Consider the following 17,349-nt stretch of genomic DNA (forward strand, 5'->3'; position numbering starts at 1 on the left):
GTGAAAAATATTGTTATTTTTTCAAAATTGTCGCTTTTTTTTGTTTATAGCGCAAAAAGTAAAAATCGCACAGGTGATCAAATACCACCAATAGAAAGCTCTGTTTGTGGGGAAAAAAAGAACGTAAATTTAGTTTTGGTATGGCGTTGCATGACCGCGCAATTGTCAGTTAAAGTCACACAGTGCCGAATCGCAAAAAGTGACCCAGACGTAAGACAGCAAAATCCTCCGGTGGAGCAATGTGTGTGTTGAAACTATCACGATATTTTAATTCAGGCGGGGAGTGTTGTGTTACACTATGTGATTTATTATCATTTCTCTGTGTCCATAACTTGGTTTATCATTGCTCTGTGTCTAAGCTGTGTTCTCCTGTCTAAGCTGAACTCTTTCTCTCACTATACTTCTGTATACTCCTCCCCCTCCCTCTCTCTGGAATCATTCCACTGTATCCTGTCATGCTGTAGACATGTGGCTTATAACATCAAGGTTTTTCTACCTATGAGTATCCTCATTAAATGGAAGATTTGAAAGGCTTCATCTTCTGTCTCCTCAACATTTGAGTTCATTCTTCAAGTTAAACTGTCTTAATTGATGCAAGGGATAAATAGATCACTAGGTTGTATAAGCCCTATATGTCACTGGAAATAAAGTTTATGGCCTTGTAGTTGAGTCAGAACAAACTGCATTTGAGATGTAGATAATCACATTATAAAAGTTTTACCTTTCCGTCTACAAAGTTCCTTGGCCAGCGAAAGCTTGACATGATTCGTGTAAATCCATAAGGATGTGCCAACATGAACCCAGTTGCCATTTTGTATAAGCTGAATTCCGGGGGAAAAAAAAATGAAATACTGATTTTTTGCATCTAATGAAGTAAGGCATTTATCAAGATACAGTCACTTCAGTTGTGTAGTCCCGAATCTATACTTCCATCCATGCATTAGGAACAGTTGCCTTTTGATGTCATTGCAGAAAGCATGAAAATAAGACACAGGATCATCATAACCTATTTCATGGGGCACTATTAACCACTTGCTGATCAGCTGGCACATATATACAGTGGCAGGTTGGCAGGTTCCCATACTCGCCAGCAGGGAAGCCAATCCACGGGGCCGGCGGACACGATTGCTGCCCCGGGGATTGCTCCTCGTGAAGAGAGAACGATGGTCTGCTGTTGTAAACACAGCAGACCGTTGTTCTCTCTGCTATCTACATAGAGCTCCTGTGTTCCTCCTATTTAGTGTTGATTTCACAAGCCCACCCCCCCTACAGTTAGAAAACACCCCCTAGGCTCACATTTAACCCTTTAATCGCCCCTGGGTTAACCCCTTCCCTGCCAGAGTCATTATTACAGTAACAGGGCATATTTTTAGCACTGATTACTGTAGTCATGTCACTGGTCCCCCCAAAGTGTCAAAAATGTCAGTTAGGGGGCAAATCTGTCCGCTGTAAAGTGGCAGTCCCGCTAAAAATCGCTGATCGCCGCCATTACTAAAAAATAAATAAAAATGACATAAATCTTTCCCCTAGTTTGTAGAGGCGATAACTTTTGTGCAAACAAATCAAAATACGCTTATTGGGATTATTTTTACCAAAAATATGCAGCAGAATACAAATTTGCCTAAAATGATGAAAAAAATTTAGATTTTTATTTATTTATTTATTTATTTTTGGGTATGTTACATAGCAGAAAGTAAAAATATAGTTTTTTTTTTTTGTTTTTTTTTCAGAATTGTCCCTTTTTTTTTTTTTATAGCGTAAAAAATAAAGGTTGCACAGGTGATCAACTACCGCCAAGAGAAAGCTTTATGTGTGGGAAAAAAAGGACATCAATTATATTTGGGTACAGCATCGCACGACAGTGCAATTGTCCGTTAAAATAATGCAGTGCCGAATCGCAAGAAATGGCCTGGTCATTAAGGGGGCAAATCCTTCCGGTACAGGAAGTGGTTAAGAGTCTTGGCTTGTACTTGGGCACTTGCAAGGATACATTTAGCCCCTTTACATTACTCCAAGAAAATAAGAAAAGGAAGAAGCCCACGGGGATAGCAAAGACTGTTTAAGCTTGTTACACTCTGGACAGTGTAGAGTATCTGCCCATTTGTCTTACCCAAAATTACTTCCAGCAACTATAGAGCATCGCAGCCTCATTGCAGGTCAAATATAGTGCAATGAGGGTCCACTAGAGACCTTGTTAATACAGACAATACAGTGCCTTGAAAAAGTATTCATACCACTTGAAATTTTCCACATTTTGTCATGTTACAACTGATAATATAAATGTATTTTATTGGGATTTTAGTTAGACCAACACAAAGTGGCACATAATTGTGAAGTGGAATAAAAATGATAAATGTTTTTTTTATATTTTTTTTACAAATAAATACAGTAATACCTTGGTTTGGGAGCATGATTTGTTGCAGGAAAAAGGCTTGTAATCAAAAGCACTCGTATATCAAAGCAAATATCCCCATAAGAAATAATGGAAACTCGGATAATTCGTTCCACAACCATCTATTGGTATAAATAAAGATATGCTGCTATCATAGCTACTGTATAGTACAGTATGTATAAGCATGCCATCCCCTCTGTTAAAAAACATTATGCGTCCCTGTGCCTGTGCTGTATCTAAAAGATACTGATTTCTACCTATACAGTACTGTATCAGAGCATCTCCCAGTGCTCATGTGACTCCTCAGCTCTCTGCTCCTCTCCTCCCCTCCTCTCCGGCTGAGATCAACTTTAACATTGCAAGCCACTTTAACATTGTGAGTGTAATACTGCTCCTATATCAAGATAGCGTTCGCATATCAAAACATCTGTAAACCAGGTTACTCGCAAACCAAAGTACTACTGTATCTGAAAAGTGTGGCGTGCATTTGTATTCAGCACCCCTGAGTCAATACTTTGTAGACAGGGCTGATGCAAGGATTTTTTGGACACCCTAGGCGAAACCTGATTTTGCCGCCCCCCGGCTCCACCTCTGACTCTATTCTCTGTGCCAGCCCATGAGTGCGGTATGCTTATTGTGAAAGGATTCAACAGTGCGTTTCGTACAGGGTGTAAGGTTCAGAAATGCATAATACGGGGTGCAAGGTCCAGGAGTGTGTTTTGTACAGGGTACAAGGTTCAGGAGTGCGTTTCGTACAGGGTGCAAGGTTCAGGAGTGCATTTCGTACAGGGGTGCAAGGTTCAGGAGTGAGTTTCGTACAGGGTGCAAGGTTCAGGAGTGCGTTTCGTACAGGGTGCAAGGTTCAGAAGTGCGTTGTACCGAGTTCAAGGTTCAGGAGTGCATTTCATACAGAGTGCAAGGCTCAGGAGTGCGTTGTGCAGGGTGCAAGGTTCAGGAGTGCATTTCGTACAGGGTGCAAGGTTCTGCAAGATTCTCATTCTCACATCCAATTTTACATTGTTAGCAAGGGTACTTGTGAACAGATTAGCAGCAGTAATTCAGAAGATGGTTGACAAGGATCAGTCAGGTTTCGTCCCAACTAGATCTCCTGCCATTAATCTTCATGGACTGTTTCTAAACATTCAAATTCCCAATGATAATTCACGTTCAGGTGGAAGACAGCACTGGACTGGTGCTGCTGGAGGATGCCTGGTGGAAGATTACTGTGTGGAGGGTGTAGAGGGAATTGCTTTCAATGAGTTATATCCTAATTGTAGATAGTAGGTGATAGACTCCATTGGGGTCTAGGGCTGCTAACTTCCTGATAACGACAATAGGGGCCAAGTGTTCCTCACCACCACAAGGAACACTTGGGTGATTGGAGAGGAGTGCCTCATGTCTAAAATAAAGTCTCACTTGATGATTATTTTTACAGTTACATACATAGTTACATAGTTACATAGTAGGTGAGGTCGAATAAAGACAATAGTCCATCCAGTTCAACCTGTGTAGGTGTGTGTGGCTGTAATCATCTCGCATACCCCTGAATGTTCTGATCCTTGAGATGTACGTCTAGTAGTCTTTTGAAAGTCACCATACTACCTGCAGAAACCACCTCTTGTGGTAGAGAATTCCACAATCTTGTAGCCCTAACAGTAAAGAACCCCCCACGTTGCCTAAGGTTAAAACGCTTCTCCTCTAATCGCATTGTATGCCCCCGAGTTCTCATGCAATCCCTGCGACTGAACAGCTTTTTTTTTAAGCCTAGATCCCCATTGAGATATTTAAAAATTGCTATCATGTCCCCCCTCAGGCGTCTCTTCTCCAGGGAGAATAAATCAAGCGATTGCAGACGCTCCTCATAATCAAGGTCCTCCAATCCCCTAATTAGTTTAGTTGCCCTTCTCTGGACCCTCTCCAGCTCCAACACATCTCTTCTGAGGACTGGTGACCAGAACTGGACTGAATACTCCAGATGCGGTCGGACCAGAGTTTTTTAAAGTGGAAGGATTATAGTCTTATCTCTGGAAAACATCCCTTTCTTTATGCATGCTAATATTCTGCTAGCCTTGGCAGCTGCCGCTTGACATTGCATGCTGTTGCCTAGTCTATCATCCACAAAGACACCCAGATCCTTCTCCATTTTTAAATTCTCCCAGGGGTTCCCCTCCTAACGTGTATTGTGCTTTTATGTTGCTAGTTAATTGAAGATAAAAGTATTCAAGCAGAACCAACGTGTTTCAGAGGAAGTGCATCCCCCTTCTTCAGGGCTGTATTTCTTGAATAATGGTTAGACTCTGAGAGGGTTAAATATATTCAATCAGAAGCTCTGCAGTATGCAGGGGTTGTGAAGCAGAGAGAGCCTGAAGCAGATGTGTGTATAGAAACGAGTACACAGTATTACTGTACACAAAAGTTAGTGTTACAGAGCAAGCATTTCCCAAGCACTAGCAGTTAAAAAACCTTTAGCACTCCCATGGTTTTTACATTCAAACATTAAAAAATTCAAACATTAAATAAATAATACATATAGAAATACAAAATTAGTCATTAAGCTTATCACTGAAATTGGGACTGAAATTGAGAGTATTTGTCAACTAGTAATCAATGTACAAGGTTGACAGTTAAATGTAATAATATCAACTACACTCAGTTTTTTGCAATTTGAGGGGGTTAAAGAAAAGTCTTTAGCTTTTGGGTCTTTTATGGAAATGAGAAGAATGAGTAAGAAAAGAGAAAAAAAAGGGGGGGGGATTCACCCTTTCAAGTTTGCAACCAGAAAGTTTTTAGGTTAGGATTATTTTATAGAATGTGAGGTACTGTGTTGATACATCTTACATATGATATCATTCAACCCAATGTCATCCACAAATCAAAGCACATTACCCTGAAACAGGTACATCAGGTATTAACAGATACCCCAGGTATTAACAGGTATGCTTTACCGAGCATCCCAGAAGGTAAGGATGGAGGCTCCTCCTGCACCATGTCCTCTCTGGTTGTCATGATTATCAACAAACACCAAGGCTCTGTCACTAGGCATAAATCCCCAGCCTTCTCCCCAGTTCCTGTGTGAAAAAAAAATGTTGTATATAACATATCATGCAAGAAATACGTTGTGTGCACTTTGTTTCCTGCTATTAGCTTACTTCAAATAAGCTAGCTTTTCCCCATCCCATCTGCGGATCACTTTTCCAAGTTTGGCCCCATATTTGAACTCTGTGACACGTCCAATGCTGGTGTATTCACTTACTGAGATACCTTCTCCACCCAAATCAATCACCTGCAAGATAAACCATTAGATTTGAAACAACATTTGCCCCCACATAAATCTCTGGTTCAACACTCTATCCTGAAACACGACATGATGAAAATTCTTAAAGTGGACATTTCATGAGAAAAACGTACTGCCTATCTGGTTATTCAAACCCCCTTTCCCATCCTGTGCTAAAATTGCTAGGTGTTTAGAAAAAATCACATTCTTAGGAGATCAAGTGTCCTTAGCTTTCCCAGTAGGCTGCAATGTGGTTTGGTGACATCACTGGCACATAAAGACTAGAAATATGAGTTTGAAGGAAAGATCATTGTTGCCAGTTCCATTTAAAGTATAACTAAAGGGGTAAAACCTTTTTATTTAGTTTTAATTAGAGTGGAGATAGATTAGAACACCTGCCACTTTTTATTGCTGGCTGTGCCCCAGTTAAGAAGCTTCACCCTCTGTATTTGTCTTGTTTACCATTATCATTGAAGATGGAAATAAAAGAAAATCCCAAATTTTGGGTTGTCCCCAGTTAAGTAACAGAGGGAAAATCTTCCATTGCGGATGCTTTTTCTGGAAACCAGGAGGGTCCCCAAGGAATTCCTTTAATTTTCAGGGATTTCCCCTCACGTCCTGTTTGGCTATGGGACAGGAAGTAAAGGGAAATTTCCGTATTGGGAAAGAGATGGCAAAAAAATGTGAAAGGAGGTGTAACGCTCCCTTACTCTATCCAAAACGAGAAAAAAAAAAGTTTTGCCTAGTAGTTCTACTTTAAACAATGACTGATTTTGCATGAGGAGGAGGGGGCTATAGGCAGATAATGGTTTATTATTCATTAAATGTCCACTTTCAGATTGCCAAAGCTGAATATCCATTCCTACATTAAATACTGCATTGGCACTTGATTCAAATTCCTTTTATAGTTATGCACTAGTGTTAGGTATGACTTTTATTGGTTATTTTTTAGGAAGCCCACATTGAAAGATGCACCAAAGAATCAGTTCTCTACCAATGTTGGATGTCTAATGTGGCTCATCTGTGAACTATTCTTCTCAAGTATATGAAGAAGATATGACTAATACATAGGAACATGTGCCACACACACAGCAATCAGGGAATAATATTGATACACATAGGTAGAGCTGTAAGTTAGAAAGGCCACACTTTTGTGTTTGCAATGGACTGCACCATGGGTGAAAATGGAGGATGAGGAATTTTAAAGATGTAGTGCAAGTTTGCTTTGGTAGCTCCCATACTTCTTTAAAAGTGCTTAAAGGTATGTTTTTCAACCCTTTTTAATATGCATACTTAAAGGATAAGTACACCCTAACACTAAAATCTCTACATCTACAGATATCCACAATTTAAGACGAACCTATCTAACCCTGTAAAGAAGAAATCCCTATACAAACCTTTTTTGAAGCTGATCCAGTCTGGTCTTCAGAGGCAGAAGCTCTGCAGAAGACACAGCCGACAACGCTTGTGAAATGAATGGGAAATTACGTCACCCATAGAGTTAAAAATGGGTGTAGTTGCGCCCTGCTATGTTGTGCTATTGAGTGCTATAAGACTATAAAACTGAAAACTTACAAAGCGGATCGCTCACACCTATGCACACTCTCTAAACGTGTATCAATGTGGAAAATGATATTAAAAAGTGGTGCCGCTCTCCCAAATGCTTATGTGCTAGTATCCCTTTAAATCTGTTTGCATAGCAATTTTCAGAATCAGCATATCATATCAAACCATATATATCATAAACAAAACAAACAATGCATCAGTCCATAAAGTGTCTTTTGGCATGAATTTGCTTGCATATGCTCAATCTTTCATAAAAAAACAGGCTTGTGTTCACTTATCCAAACGACTGCTTCCTTAATTTGTGTTCACCGATATGTGCTCCAATTATCCACATACATTAATGATGATAATCCCCTTATCCGATGTGTCCTCACCTGGGGGATAAGACCAACCATTGGTCTATTTGCTCTTATGTCCCTCTCTGGGGATCTGTTTTATACTGTTTCACTCCTTTGATATAACCCTGAGGAAGCCATGTGATCCTGTGGCGTATTGCGTAGAGGAGGGGCCAATCTGTCGTCACGCTGAGGCGCGCATTGTGAGCATACCGTGGTTGTCTTATATCCGCACTGGACTGAATGCTTTTTTTTTTTCCATTAAGAATTTTATTGAGAATAAGGCAACAACAAGCATACATGTCATAAATACAAAGCTCTGGATACAATGAAAGAGAACAACGAGGGTCAACAAGGAAATATGTAACATCCGAGTGAGCTCAGAAAAGTGCACAGTAGAACGAGCTAATATGAGGATTAACATTGAAAAACTTCAACATACTGAAACAGGATAGCGTTCATGGCAATGGCGGGCATACGACCAACCGAGAATTGCCGGATCCAAAATACGTACCACAGCGGTACCACTGAGAAATGGTTTAGAATTCGTCAGGTTGATCAAGCTTGCTCATTCTTAACTGAATGTAAGTGGCGGGTACGTCCATTGCTGCGGGAACTGTATGTAAGGAGCCACCCAGGGTGTAGTGTAAACTTGTTGGGAAGAAGTAGAGGGGAAAAGAAAAAGGTGGGAGCTAAGAAGACAGGCCAGTAGTACAAGGAAGACGGAAATTAGGTTGGACAGAGAGCTGAGTAGAAGGTGGGGAGCGAAGGGGAAGGAGAAGAGCAAAAAAAAACACCAAAGGGGAAGGGGAGGAGGGTCACTGAATCTGGGGGGACAGGAAGGGTCCGAGACGGGGGGCCCCCCTTCCCCCCAAACAAGATGCGTCTGTGGAGCAACACTTCAGTCAGGGTCCTTCTCTTCAGAGGCCCATAAGATCCTGATAAGGCTTCGTATCTTTATATCTTATCCAGTCGTACCATGTTGCGGTGAACTTTGAAAGATTGTCATTAGGGATGCATACCAGTTCTTCCATCTCTTCAAGGACTGAATGCTTTTTACAGTTTGGTGAACTCTAAGCACCAGGAAAACGTGAGTGTTTTTTTTTATATTTAGTGTTTAATAAACCATTTTTTTTAAAAAGATAAAGCACTATGTCCAGCTTTGTCTCTTTATGATTTGGGCTTATGGAGATAAATGTAACAGAAGGAGGATTCTAAATTCAAAATTTCCACCAAAGGAGTGAAACAGTGTAAAACAGATCCCCAGAGAGGCACAAGAGCGGATATAGACTATTGGTTGGTCTTATCCCCCAGGTGAGGGCACATCGGATGAGGGGATTATCACTCTAATATATGTGGATAATTGGAGCACATAGAGAACGGCACCACTTTTTAATATCATTTTGCACATTGTCACCCATAGAGTTACTATGGGACTTCCGTTGTTGGGTGCCTCTTCTGCACCTGCCTCCACAGCGAAAAATGTATAAATACTGATTTCTTCTTTACAGGGCAAGATAGGTTAGTCTTAGATCATGGATGCCTTTAGATGTAGAGATTTAAGTGTTAAGGTGAACTTTTCCTTCAATCAATAATAGAAAGACACAGCAGTGCTTTCTGCTAAACTTACTTCCTGGTAGATAAACGGCTGAGAGCCATTTGGGAACCATCTAGTGTTCAAGTTGTTCAGTTTCCTGGTAACTGCAAGAATGTCTCCAGGCCACATGTGCTTAGCTGCATCCAGTCTGAACCCAGCTACTCCAATGTCTATAAGATTGTTTAAGTAATCTGCAACCTTTGTCCGAACATAGTCTTTTTCCAGTGCTAAGTCCAGTAGGCTCACCAGCTGACAGTCTCTCACCTGTGTATGAAAGAATGCAAAGAGAAATGTATGTTTACTATGCTTACTATGTTATACATTACATTTTATTTAAAAAATATATTTTATAATTTTATATACACAATGTAAATAATTGAATAGTTGGGCGTTCACCCATACTAGTAAATTCATCACCAAAATCGAAATAAAAACGGAATCAACCTTCATGTATTTATTATATCACAAATCAAGTTAGGTTCAAAGAGATGTGAGGGGAGAGTGATTTAAAGAATATGCCAGCAAGTCCTTCCAACTGGACATGTGCAGATCATAAAAATGTGTTTTGTTTACTTTAAGATTTGTTTTAAATTAAGTTAAAAATTTAATTTGGTTACATTTGTTATGTTAGAATGATTCATTTTCATAATTGTTTTTTTCATTTTCAATTCGATTCAAATTTTTCATCCGTATTCAAATCTAATTTGATTCAAATCGAATATCCAAAAAATTTGTTTTGTACTACTAGTTTATAGACTGTTTAAATATTTGTGATTTTATCAGATAAAAATACATTTTCAAAACATGAAAGCCTTCATTATGGTCCAACATAAAATTATAGGCAAGTTGTCATCATTATAATTTAGCCTCCATTATGGTCCAACATAAAATTATAGGCAAGTTGTCATCATTATAATTTATAAAAAGTGTAGAAACATAATTTTCTGTTCTGCAACCTGTGGCTGCAGAAAAGAAGAAAATCACAGGATTTGGCTGGCTTAAACCTGGCTTAAAAGGGCACTTTTACCCCCTTCCTGTCTAGGACAAATTGTAGCTTTCAGCGCTGTGACACTTTGAATGACAATTTCGCAGTCATGCAACACTGTACCCAAATTAATTTTTATATATTTTTTTCCCACACAAATAGAGCTTTCTTTTGGTGGCATTTAATCACCACTAGGTTTTTTTTTTTGCTTAAAAAAAACGAAAAAAGAATGAAAAAGTCTGAAAAAATAGTTTTTGTTATTTTCTGTCAGAACATTTTGTAAATAAGTATTTTTTTCTCCTTCACTGATGTGCGTTGATGAGGCTGCACTGATGGGCATTGATAGGCTGCACTGATGGGCACTAATGAGGCGGAACTGATGAGATGGCACTGAAGGGCACTGATGAGGTGGCACTGATGAGGAGGCACTAATATGCAACACTGATGGGCACTGATAGGTTTCACTTATAGGTGGCACTGATGGGCACTGATAGGTGGCACTGATAGGCGGCACTTATGGGCAATGATAGGTGGCACAGATTAGTGGCACTGATAGGTGGCACTGATGAGCAGGCACTGATGTGCACTTAAAGGTAGCACTGACTTGCATCACTGATGCTCACTAATGGGTACAAATTGGCATCACTGATGGGCACAGATTGGCATCACAGATGAGCACAAGCTGCCATTATGGCTGGGCACTGTTGGGGCTGCACTAATTGTCAGGGCACTGATGATCAGTGCCCTGATTTTCTGTACAGATCTTTCCTCTGAGGAGATGCCGCCTGATCGGTTCTCCTCTCCTCGCACTCTGTCAGTGTGAGACGAGGAGAGCAGATAAACGGCATCTCCTTGTTTACATGTGATCAGCTGTGATGTGACACAGCTGATCACATGGGTAAACATCCGCGTCTTTGACTCTTCACCAAGATCAGGGTCGCGCCATGTCCCATTGACACAGCGCAACCGCAATCGCCGTGGACGCACAAGCGTGGTGAGACTGGGTGACGTCATATGATGTCATCCCAGAACAAGGGAGCAATACCTACCTCCCTCCTGCCTTATAGACAAATGACGGGTGGCGGGAGGTAGTTAATGAAAGGATTAAAATAGAAAAAAATTGAAGGGTCCTAGGTTATAAAAGGCATATATGCTGATCTGGACACAAATTATGCAAACATTTTTCATTCACCAGAAATATTGACAGTTTGATTTTTTTACACAATAATCTTTATATTAATAAGGTTTATTCAGAATATGCAAAGTATTATAAGTTATAAAATAAATATCTGGCTTCTGTTTTATGCAGATGTGAAGAAATAATGTAAAGTAAGAATGCTTTCAAAAATATATACAGTATTTTAGTGAAGGAACCTGTAACAGAATGTTCCTAGGACTCCCTTTTTTGGCTATACAGGGCCATGAGGTTCACATCTTTGCAGACCTGTCGCCCTTTACCATTCAACCGTGACGGTCCCTTAAGCCTCGACTGTTGGCACTCTCCAGAAAGGGGGTCAAGTATCGGTGGGCCTTCCCATTTAAGCTGTCTTTCACTATGCAGAATAAAGCCTACACTTTTAACATATTGGACTAGGTGGGACTTTAGATGAGACCCAAGCTGGTGTTGCCCGGCGTCTCCATCCCTATAACGAGAAACAAAATGAGGTTGAGGGATTGTAAGAGGTGCATGAAAGTCAGCCAGCCTCCAGTCTGATGTACTCACCCTCCAGTCTGTCACCAACCAAATAAAACCTGTCTCTTGGTACAAAGAACAGGGGTTTAGTTGACACACATTTGCAAACGCATGTGAAAGCTGCAGAGCCACTTCACGGCACCCTGTTAAAATCTGCAGTCCTACACTCTTAATTTAGTGTCCTCACACTGGAGGCACATGGCCACTAATGGGTGGGTGGGGAACAGGTGAGAGGGAGACAGCCCAACCTCCCCCAACCCATCCCCATGCACGACTGGCTGTTGTCTCAAAAGCTCAAATAATTAGGTTATAATATAACCATGGTGCAAACTGGAAAAGACCAGCTGAAAAGCATTACACCTCCATCCCCTTGGTGGATGCAGTATATGGATAGGAAGGGATTTTATGTATAGGGCATGGCCTGTAAAGCACACTGCCTTTGAAATCCCTAATTTTAAAGCCTACACTTTTACGTCGTTCGCAGAGGGAGAAAGTCTACTACTTCAACTCGGAGTGATTGCCCTGAATAACTTCTCCAACTGCTGGGTACAATTGCTTTGTGGTGATCCACTGTGGGACTCGTTACATTTTTTTGTGCTACTGTTTGGAGAACTTCTCCCTATTTTCCAGTTTAACACCATTAACATTTCTTAGTTAGCTTTAATATGTGTTGTTGAGGTCCCTGTGGGTGTAGGGGAGTCATGGTTGGGCTCCCCTGGCCCCATGGGGAGATTTGGATACCTGAGGGCCTTTGGTCTGGGTCATCCAAGGTTTGGGGGATTTTTTCCCAGCTCTGGGGGTTCCTGTCTTTTATGCTTCCCGGTGTAATGTTCTGGTACCTCTGGTACCCTTGTTCCATATTTCTCTCTTACTAAATTGCGTCCCATCTTGTTATCCAAGAGACGCATACACCTTTAAGACCGGATGACATCATTGCTGAGCGCCGCTATGAGCGGCTATTTCAATCGCCGGCTTTCTCTCACTCATTGCTCGTTCAAACCACATGTTCACCGCACCTTCTCCTGTGAAGTCGGAGCTGCTGACATTTCCCTTTGCTGAACTGAAGCCGGAACCTCGCTGCTGATCCGTATCTCGCTACGGGATCACCTCTCTCTAAAGGACACTGTTACTACTAACCTATCTAAGTGATAAGTACCCCACAGGGGATTCCTTACTAACCAATCTCCTACTGTCATCTACTGCAATTACCAGGACTATCTGTATCTATCTATTCACTATCATCTGCATAGACAGTTAGCTCTTGGGACTACCTTCAACTATCCTTGCACTAGATTACTCTGTCTAAGTATACTCCATCTGTGTCCTCTTACCATCTGCACTATACTTGACATCAGAACCTATCTGCTTTACCATCACCTGCAACTCTCCTAATACTACTCTTAGTGCTCACCATACAATAGCCTGTCTCTCATCTATACATTCTCATATATTCTATCCCTCCATTAAACATCTGATTGAGTATATGTATATTGCATAACAGGCTGTGCACTGTGATGAAGTCCTGAGAGTTGGATATGTTTGTTCAACAGAATCTCTACAAGGCTACTGAGTGTAATAATTCTGCAGCTGTAAATCCATTCACTAACAAAAACGCATGAACGTTACAGATTGAACGAGCCTTAAAAAAAAATATGGATTCAGCAGAATTACCCACTCATGTACTACAATTAAAACAGCAAGTAGATGCATTGATCCTTGCGCTTACAGAGGTACAAAACGAAAATCAGACCTTGAGACAGCAGGTTGGCCGTCTCACACAGCTTTCTGCTGCTCAGCCCCGTGAGCCTAAGATAAACAATCCTCTAGTGTTTTCTGGTGATTGGAGCAAATTTCGTGAATTTAAAAACGCATGTCGATTGCTTTTTTTGTTAAAACCTCTAACCTACACCACTGACCAAATTAAGGTTTGTACCGTCATCTCCTATTTAACGGGTGAACCCCGGGCCTGGGCAGACGCTCTCTTTGAAAAGGATGATCCACTCCTTAATTATTACCCTTTATTTTTAGCACAACTCGCTAGTTTATATGAAGACCCCAATAAGCAGAGTACCGCTGATACCCAATTACGGGCCTTAAAACAAGGAAGGAGACCTGTTGAAGATTTCGTGGCAAATTTTAAAAGATGGTCCCCTGATTCAGGGTGGAACGACACATCTTTGCGAATGCAGTTTAGACTCGGCCTATCTGAGGCCGTTAAAGACGAGCTCGCCCGAGCGGATTTACCTGGCACTCTAGAGGGACTGATACAGACCAGTATCAATATTGACAGACGACTACGAGAAAGAAAGGCTGAGAAGATGGGCTCACCATTTTCCAGTCCTTCTCGGATGTTGCCTGCTGACCCTACTCCTATGGAAGTAGGAATGATACGCCCACCTCTGACCCTTTCTCAACGTGCCAGGAGGAAAACCGAACATCTTTGCATGTACTGCGCATCCCCGAATCATTTGATAAGCGGCTGTCCCCTTGTCCGCAGAAAAGAGGGTGAGTGTTCAAATGTCTTGCTAGGGGGACTCACAACTTCCTTTTCTAATCCTTATCTTTTTGTTCATTTAACATTGCAGTGGGACCAAACTAGGATCACCACCAAGGCTATGATCGACACAGGATCTTGTGGAAACTACATTGACATTTGTTTTGTCTCCCTTAATAAAATACCTATTGTTTCAAAACCCAAACCTGTCTCCGTTAGTTTTATTAACGGTAACCCTTTATCCTCTGGTCCTATCACCAGTCAGACACAGGCACTCCTTGTAACTGCTGACGAGTCTCATGTGGAGACCACCACCTTTGATGTATTAACTTCACCACATTTTCCAATCATTTTGGGACTTCCTTGGTTACACATACATCAACCAATCATCGATTGGAAAACAAGAACGCTAGCCTTCTCTTCTCACTATTGTGAAACGACGTGTAATCTCCCCACATATGATAGGATCCTGTCTGTAGTGCCGGATGACATTATACCCAAGTGTTATCAGGATTTATCGGAGGTTTTCCTTGAGAAAAACGCTCAAATGCTACCTCCCTATAGGGACTATGATTGTTGTATCGATCTACTCCCTAATAGCAAGTTGCCTTTCGGACATGTTTATCCTCTCTCACAGGATGAACTCTTTCATCTTAAGGAGTATCTGGATGAGAACTTGGCAAAAGGATTCATCCGACCTTCTACTTCCTCCACTGCTGCTGGACTCTTCTTTGTCCGCAATAAGGATTCTAGCCTTAGGCCTATCATTGATTTCAGACAATTAAATGCCATTACAATAAAGGATCGTTATCCTTTACCTCTTATTCCTGAACTTATCGAACAGGTGCGTGGAGCTTCTTTCTTTTCAAAATTGGACCTAAAAGGGGCATACAATTTAATTCGAATCCGTAAAGGGGATGAAAGGAAGACGGCATTCAGAACCAGATACGGACTGTTTGAGTACCTTGTAATGCCATTTGGGCTATGTAATGCTCCCGCAGCCTTCCAACGGTTTATAAATGAGATATTCAGAGACTTGCTTGATGTTTGTGTTGTAGTATATTTGGACGATATACTTATCTATTCTCATTCCTTACCTGAGCACATAAAACATGTGAGACTTGTGTTGTCAAGGCTACTTGCACATAACTTATATGTTAAATCAAAAAAATGTTTGTTTCATAAAGAGGTAGTACTATTCCTAGGATATATTATATCTAAAAATGGAATCAAAATGGACATGAGCAAAATATCCTGCATTCTGGATTGGCCTGTGCCAACCACTCGCAAAGCATTACAAAGGTTCCTAGGATTCTCTAACTACTATAGGAAATTCATTAAGAACTTCTCTGCGATTGTGAAACCTCTCACACAACTCGCAAGCACGAAGAAACCATTTAATTGGTCAACAGAAGCAAATGGAGCATTCTGTCTGCTGAAATCAAGCTTTACTACTGCCCCCATACTATGCCATCCAGACCCATCCCTTCAATACATCTTGGAGGTAGATGCGTCAAATATGGCAGTAGGAGCAGTTCTCTCACAACGGCCAACAAACACCTCACCTCTTCACCCAGTTGCTTTCTTCTCAAAGTCATTAAGCAGCCCCGAGGTGAACTACCCAGTAGGTGAGAAGGAGTTACTAGCCATAAAACTGGCGTTAGAGAATTGGCGACATCTACTTGAGGGCACTCAATTGCCAATCCTGATATATACTGATCACAAAAACCTTCAATACCTTCAGACTAATAGAACTCTTTCCCACCGGCAGGTACGGTGGTCGTTATTCTTTCTGAGATTTAATTTTTTAGTGACTTACACGCCCGCAGACAAAAATAAAAAAGCGGATGCACTTTAACGACTAGCCGAGAAAGATTGTACCGAGGTTCCCTCAGTTCCTATAATACCACTTGAACGTATTATCGGTGTCGTTCGCTTCCTGAAGGAAGAGATTTTGCACAGCATAGGACTGGACTCACCTCCACCACAACTAACTACTGACGCAGAAGGCTTCCTCTACTACAACGATAAATTATACATACCCCCTACTATGCGAACCAAGATCTTGGAATTGTCGCATGATGTACCTATGGCAGGACATATGGGTATGACTAAAACTTTCAATCTACTTACTAGGCAGTTTTGGTGGCCAGACATGAAGACAACCGTAAAAAAGTTTGTTTCATCTTGTGATATCTGTGCAAGGTCTAAAATTGACAACACGAAACCATCGGGGTTACTTTGTAGTTTACCGATACCCCAGGTTCCGTGGGAAGTGGTATCCTTAGACTTCATAGTGGAACTACCATCTTCCAAAGGATTCAACACCATCTTGGTGTCAGTGGACCATCTCACCAAGATGGCACATTTCACTATCCGAAAACTACCTTCATCCAAACAAACAGCGGAATTGCTTGTGAAACATGTCTTTAAGTTACATGGTATTCCAAAAACACTGCTGTCTGACCGTGGTTCACAATTCATCTCAAAGTTTTGGCTAGCTCTATGTCAGATACTACGAATAGAGCGTAAACTTACTTCTCCCTACCACCCTCAGACCAACGGACAGACAGAGAGAGTTAACCAGTGCATTGAACAGTATCTGCGTTGCTATACTTCGTATCTACAGGACGATTGGGCAGATCTCCTCCCGCTAGCTGAATTCGCCTATAACAACGCGACTCATAGCACTACTAAACAAAGTCCATTTTACCTAAATTATGGGTTTCATCCCACACTCCTTCCTCCACGTATCTTGCCATCAAGTAATCCAGTGGCATCTGATTATCTTGCCCAGATAAAGGATTCTCTGGGATTACTCAACAATACCATATCCCATGCTCATAGCCAACAAAAGAAGTACTACGACCTCCGTAGGAAACCCTCTCCCCAATATGCCATTGGGGATCTTGTTTGGCTTTCTACAAAAAATCTGAGATTAAAAATCCCTAGTAAAAAACTTGGACCTCTATTTCTGGGACCTTTCCCAATAGAGAAGCTTATTGCAAAAGCT

The 17,349-nt window shown here is 41.2% G+C and overlaps 1 protein-coding gene across 1 annotated transcript in view; it reads right to left on the bottom strand.

Moving 5' to 3' along the window:
• The window catches only part of LOC309561485 (pancreatic alpha-amylase-like), a 70,338-nt gene that overhangs the window by 21,139 nt on the left and 31,850 nt on the right, over positions 1-17,349 (bottom strand). Inside the window, exons 4-7 of the mRNA XM_082265432.1 lie at positions 9,198-9,428; positions 5,542-5,675; positions 5,338-5,460; positions 722-821 (exon numbers count right to left, since the gene is read on the bottom strand). Of these exons, the coding sequence (XP_082121558.1) occupies positions 722-821; positions 5,338-5,460; positions 5,542-5,675; positions 9,198-9,428 (588 nt within the window). The remainder of the gene's footprint in view (positions 1-721; positions 822-5,337; positions 5,461-5,541; positions 5,676-9,197; positions 9,429-17,349) is intronic.

The sequence above is a fragment of the Pelophylax lessonae genome, assembly GCF_965119305.1.
Source record: "Pelophylax lessonae genome assembly, chromosome: 8".
Lineage (NCBI taxonomy): Eukaryota > Metazoa > Chordata > Amphibia > Anura > Ranidae > Pelophylax > Pelophylax lessonae.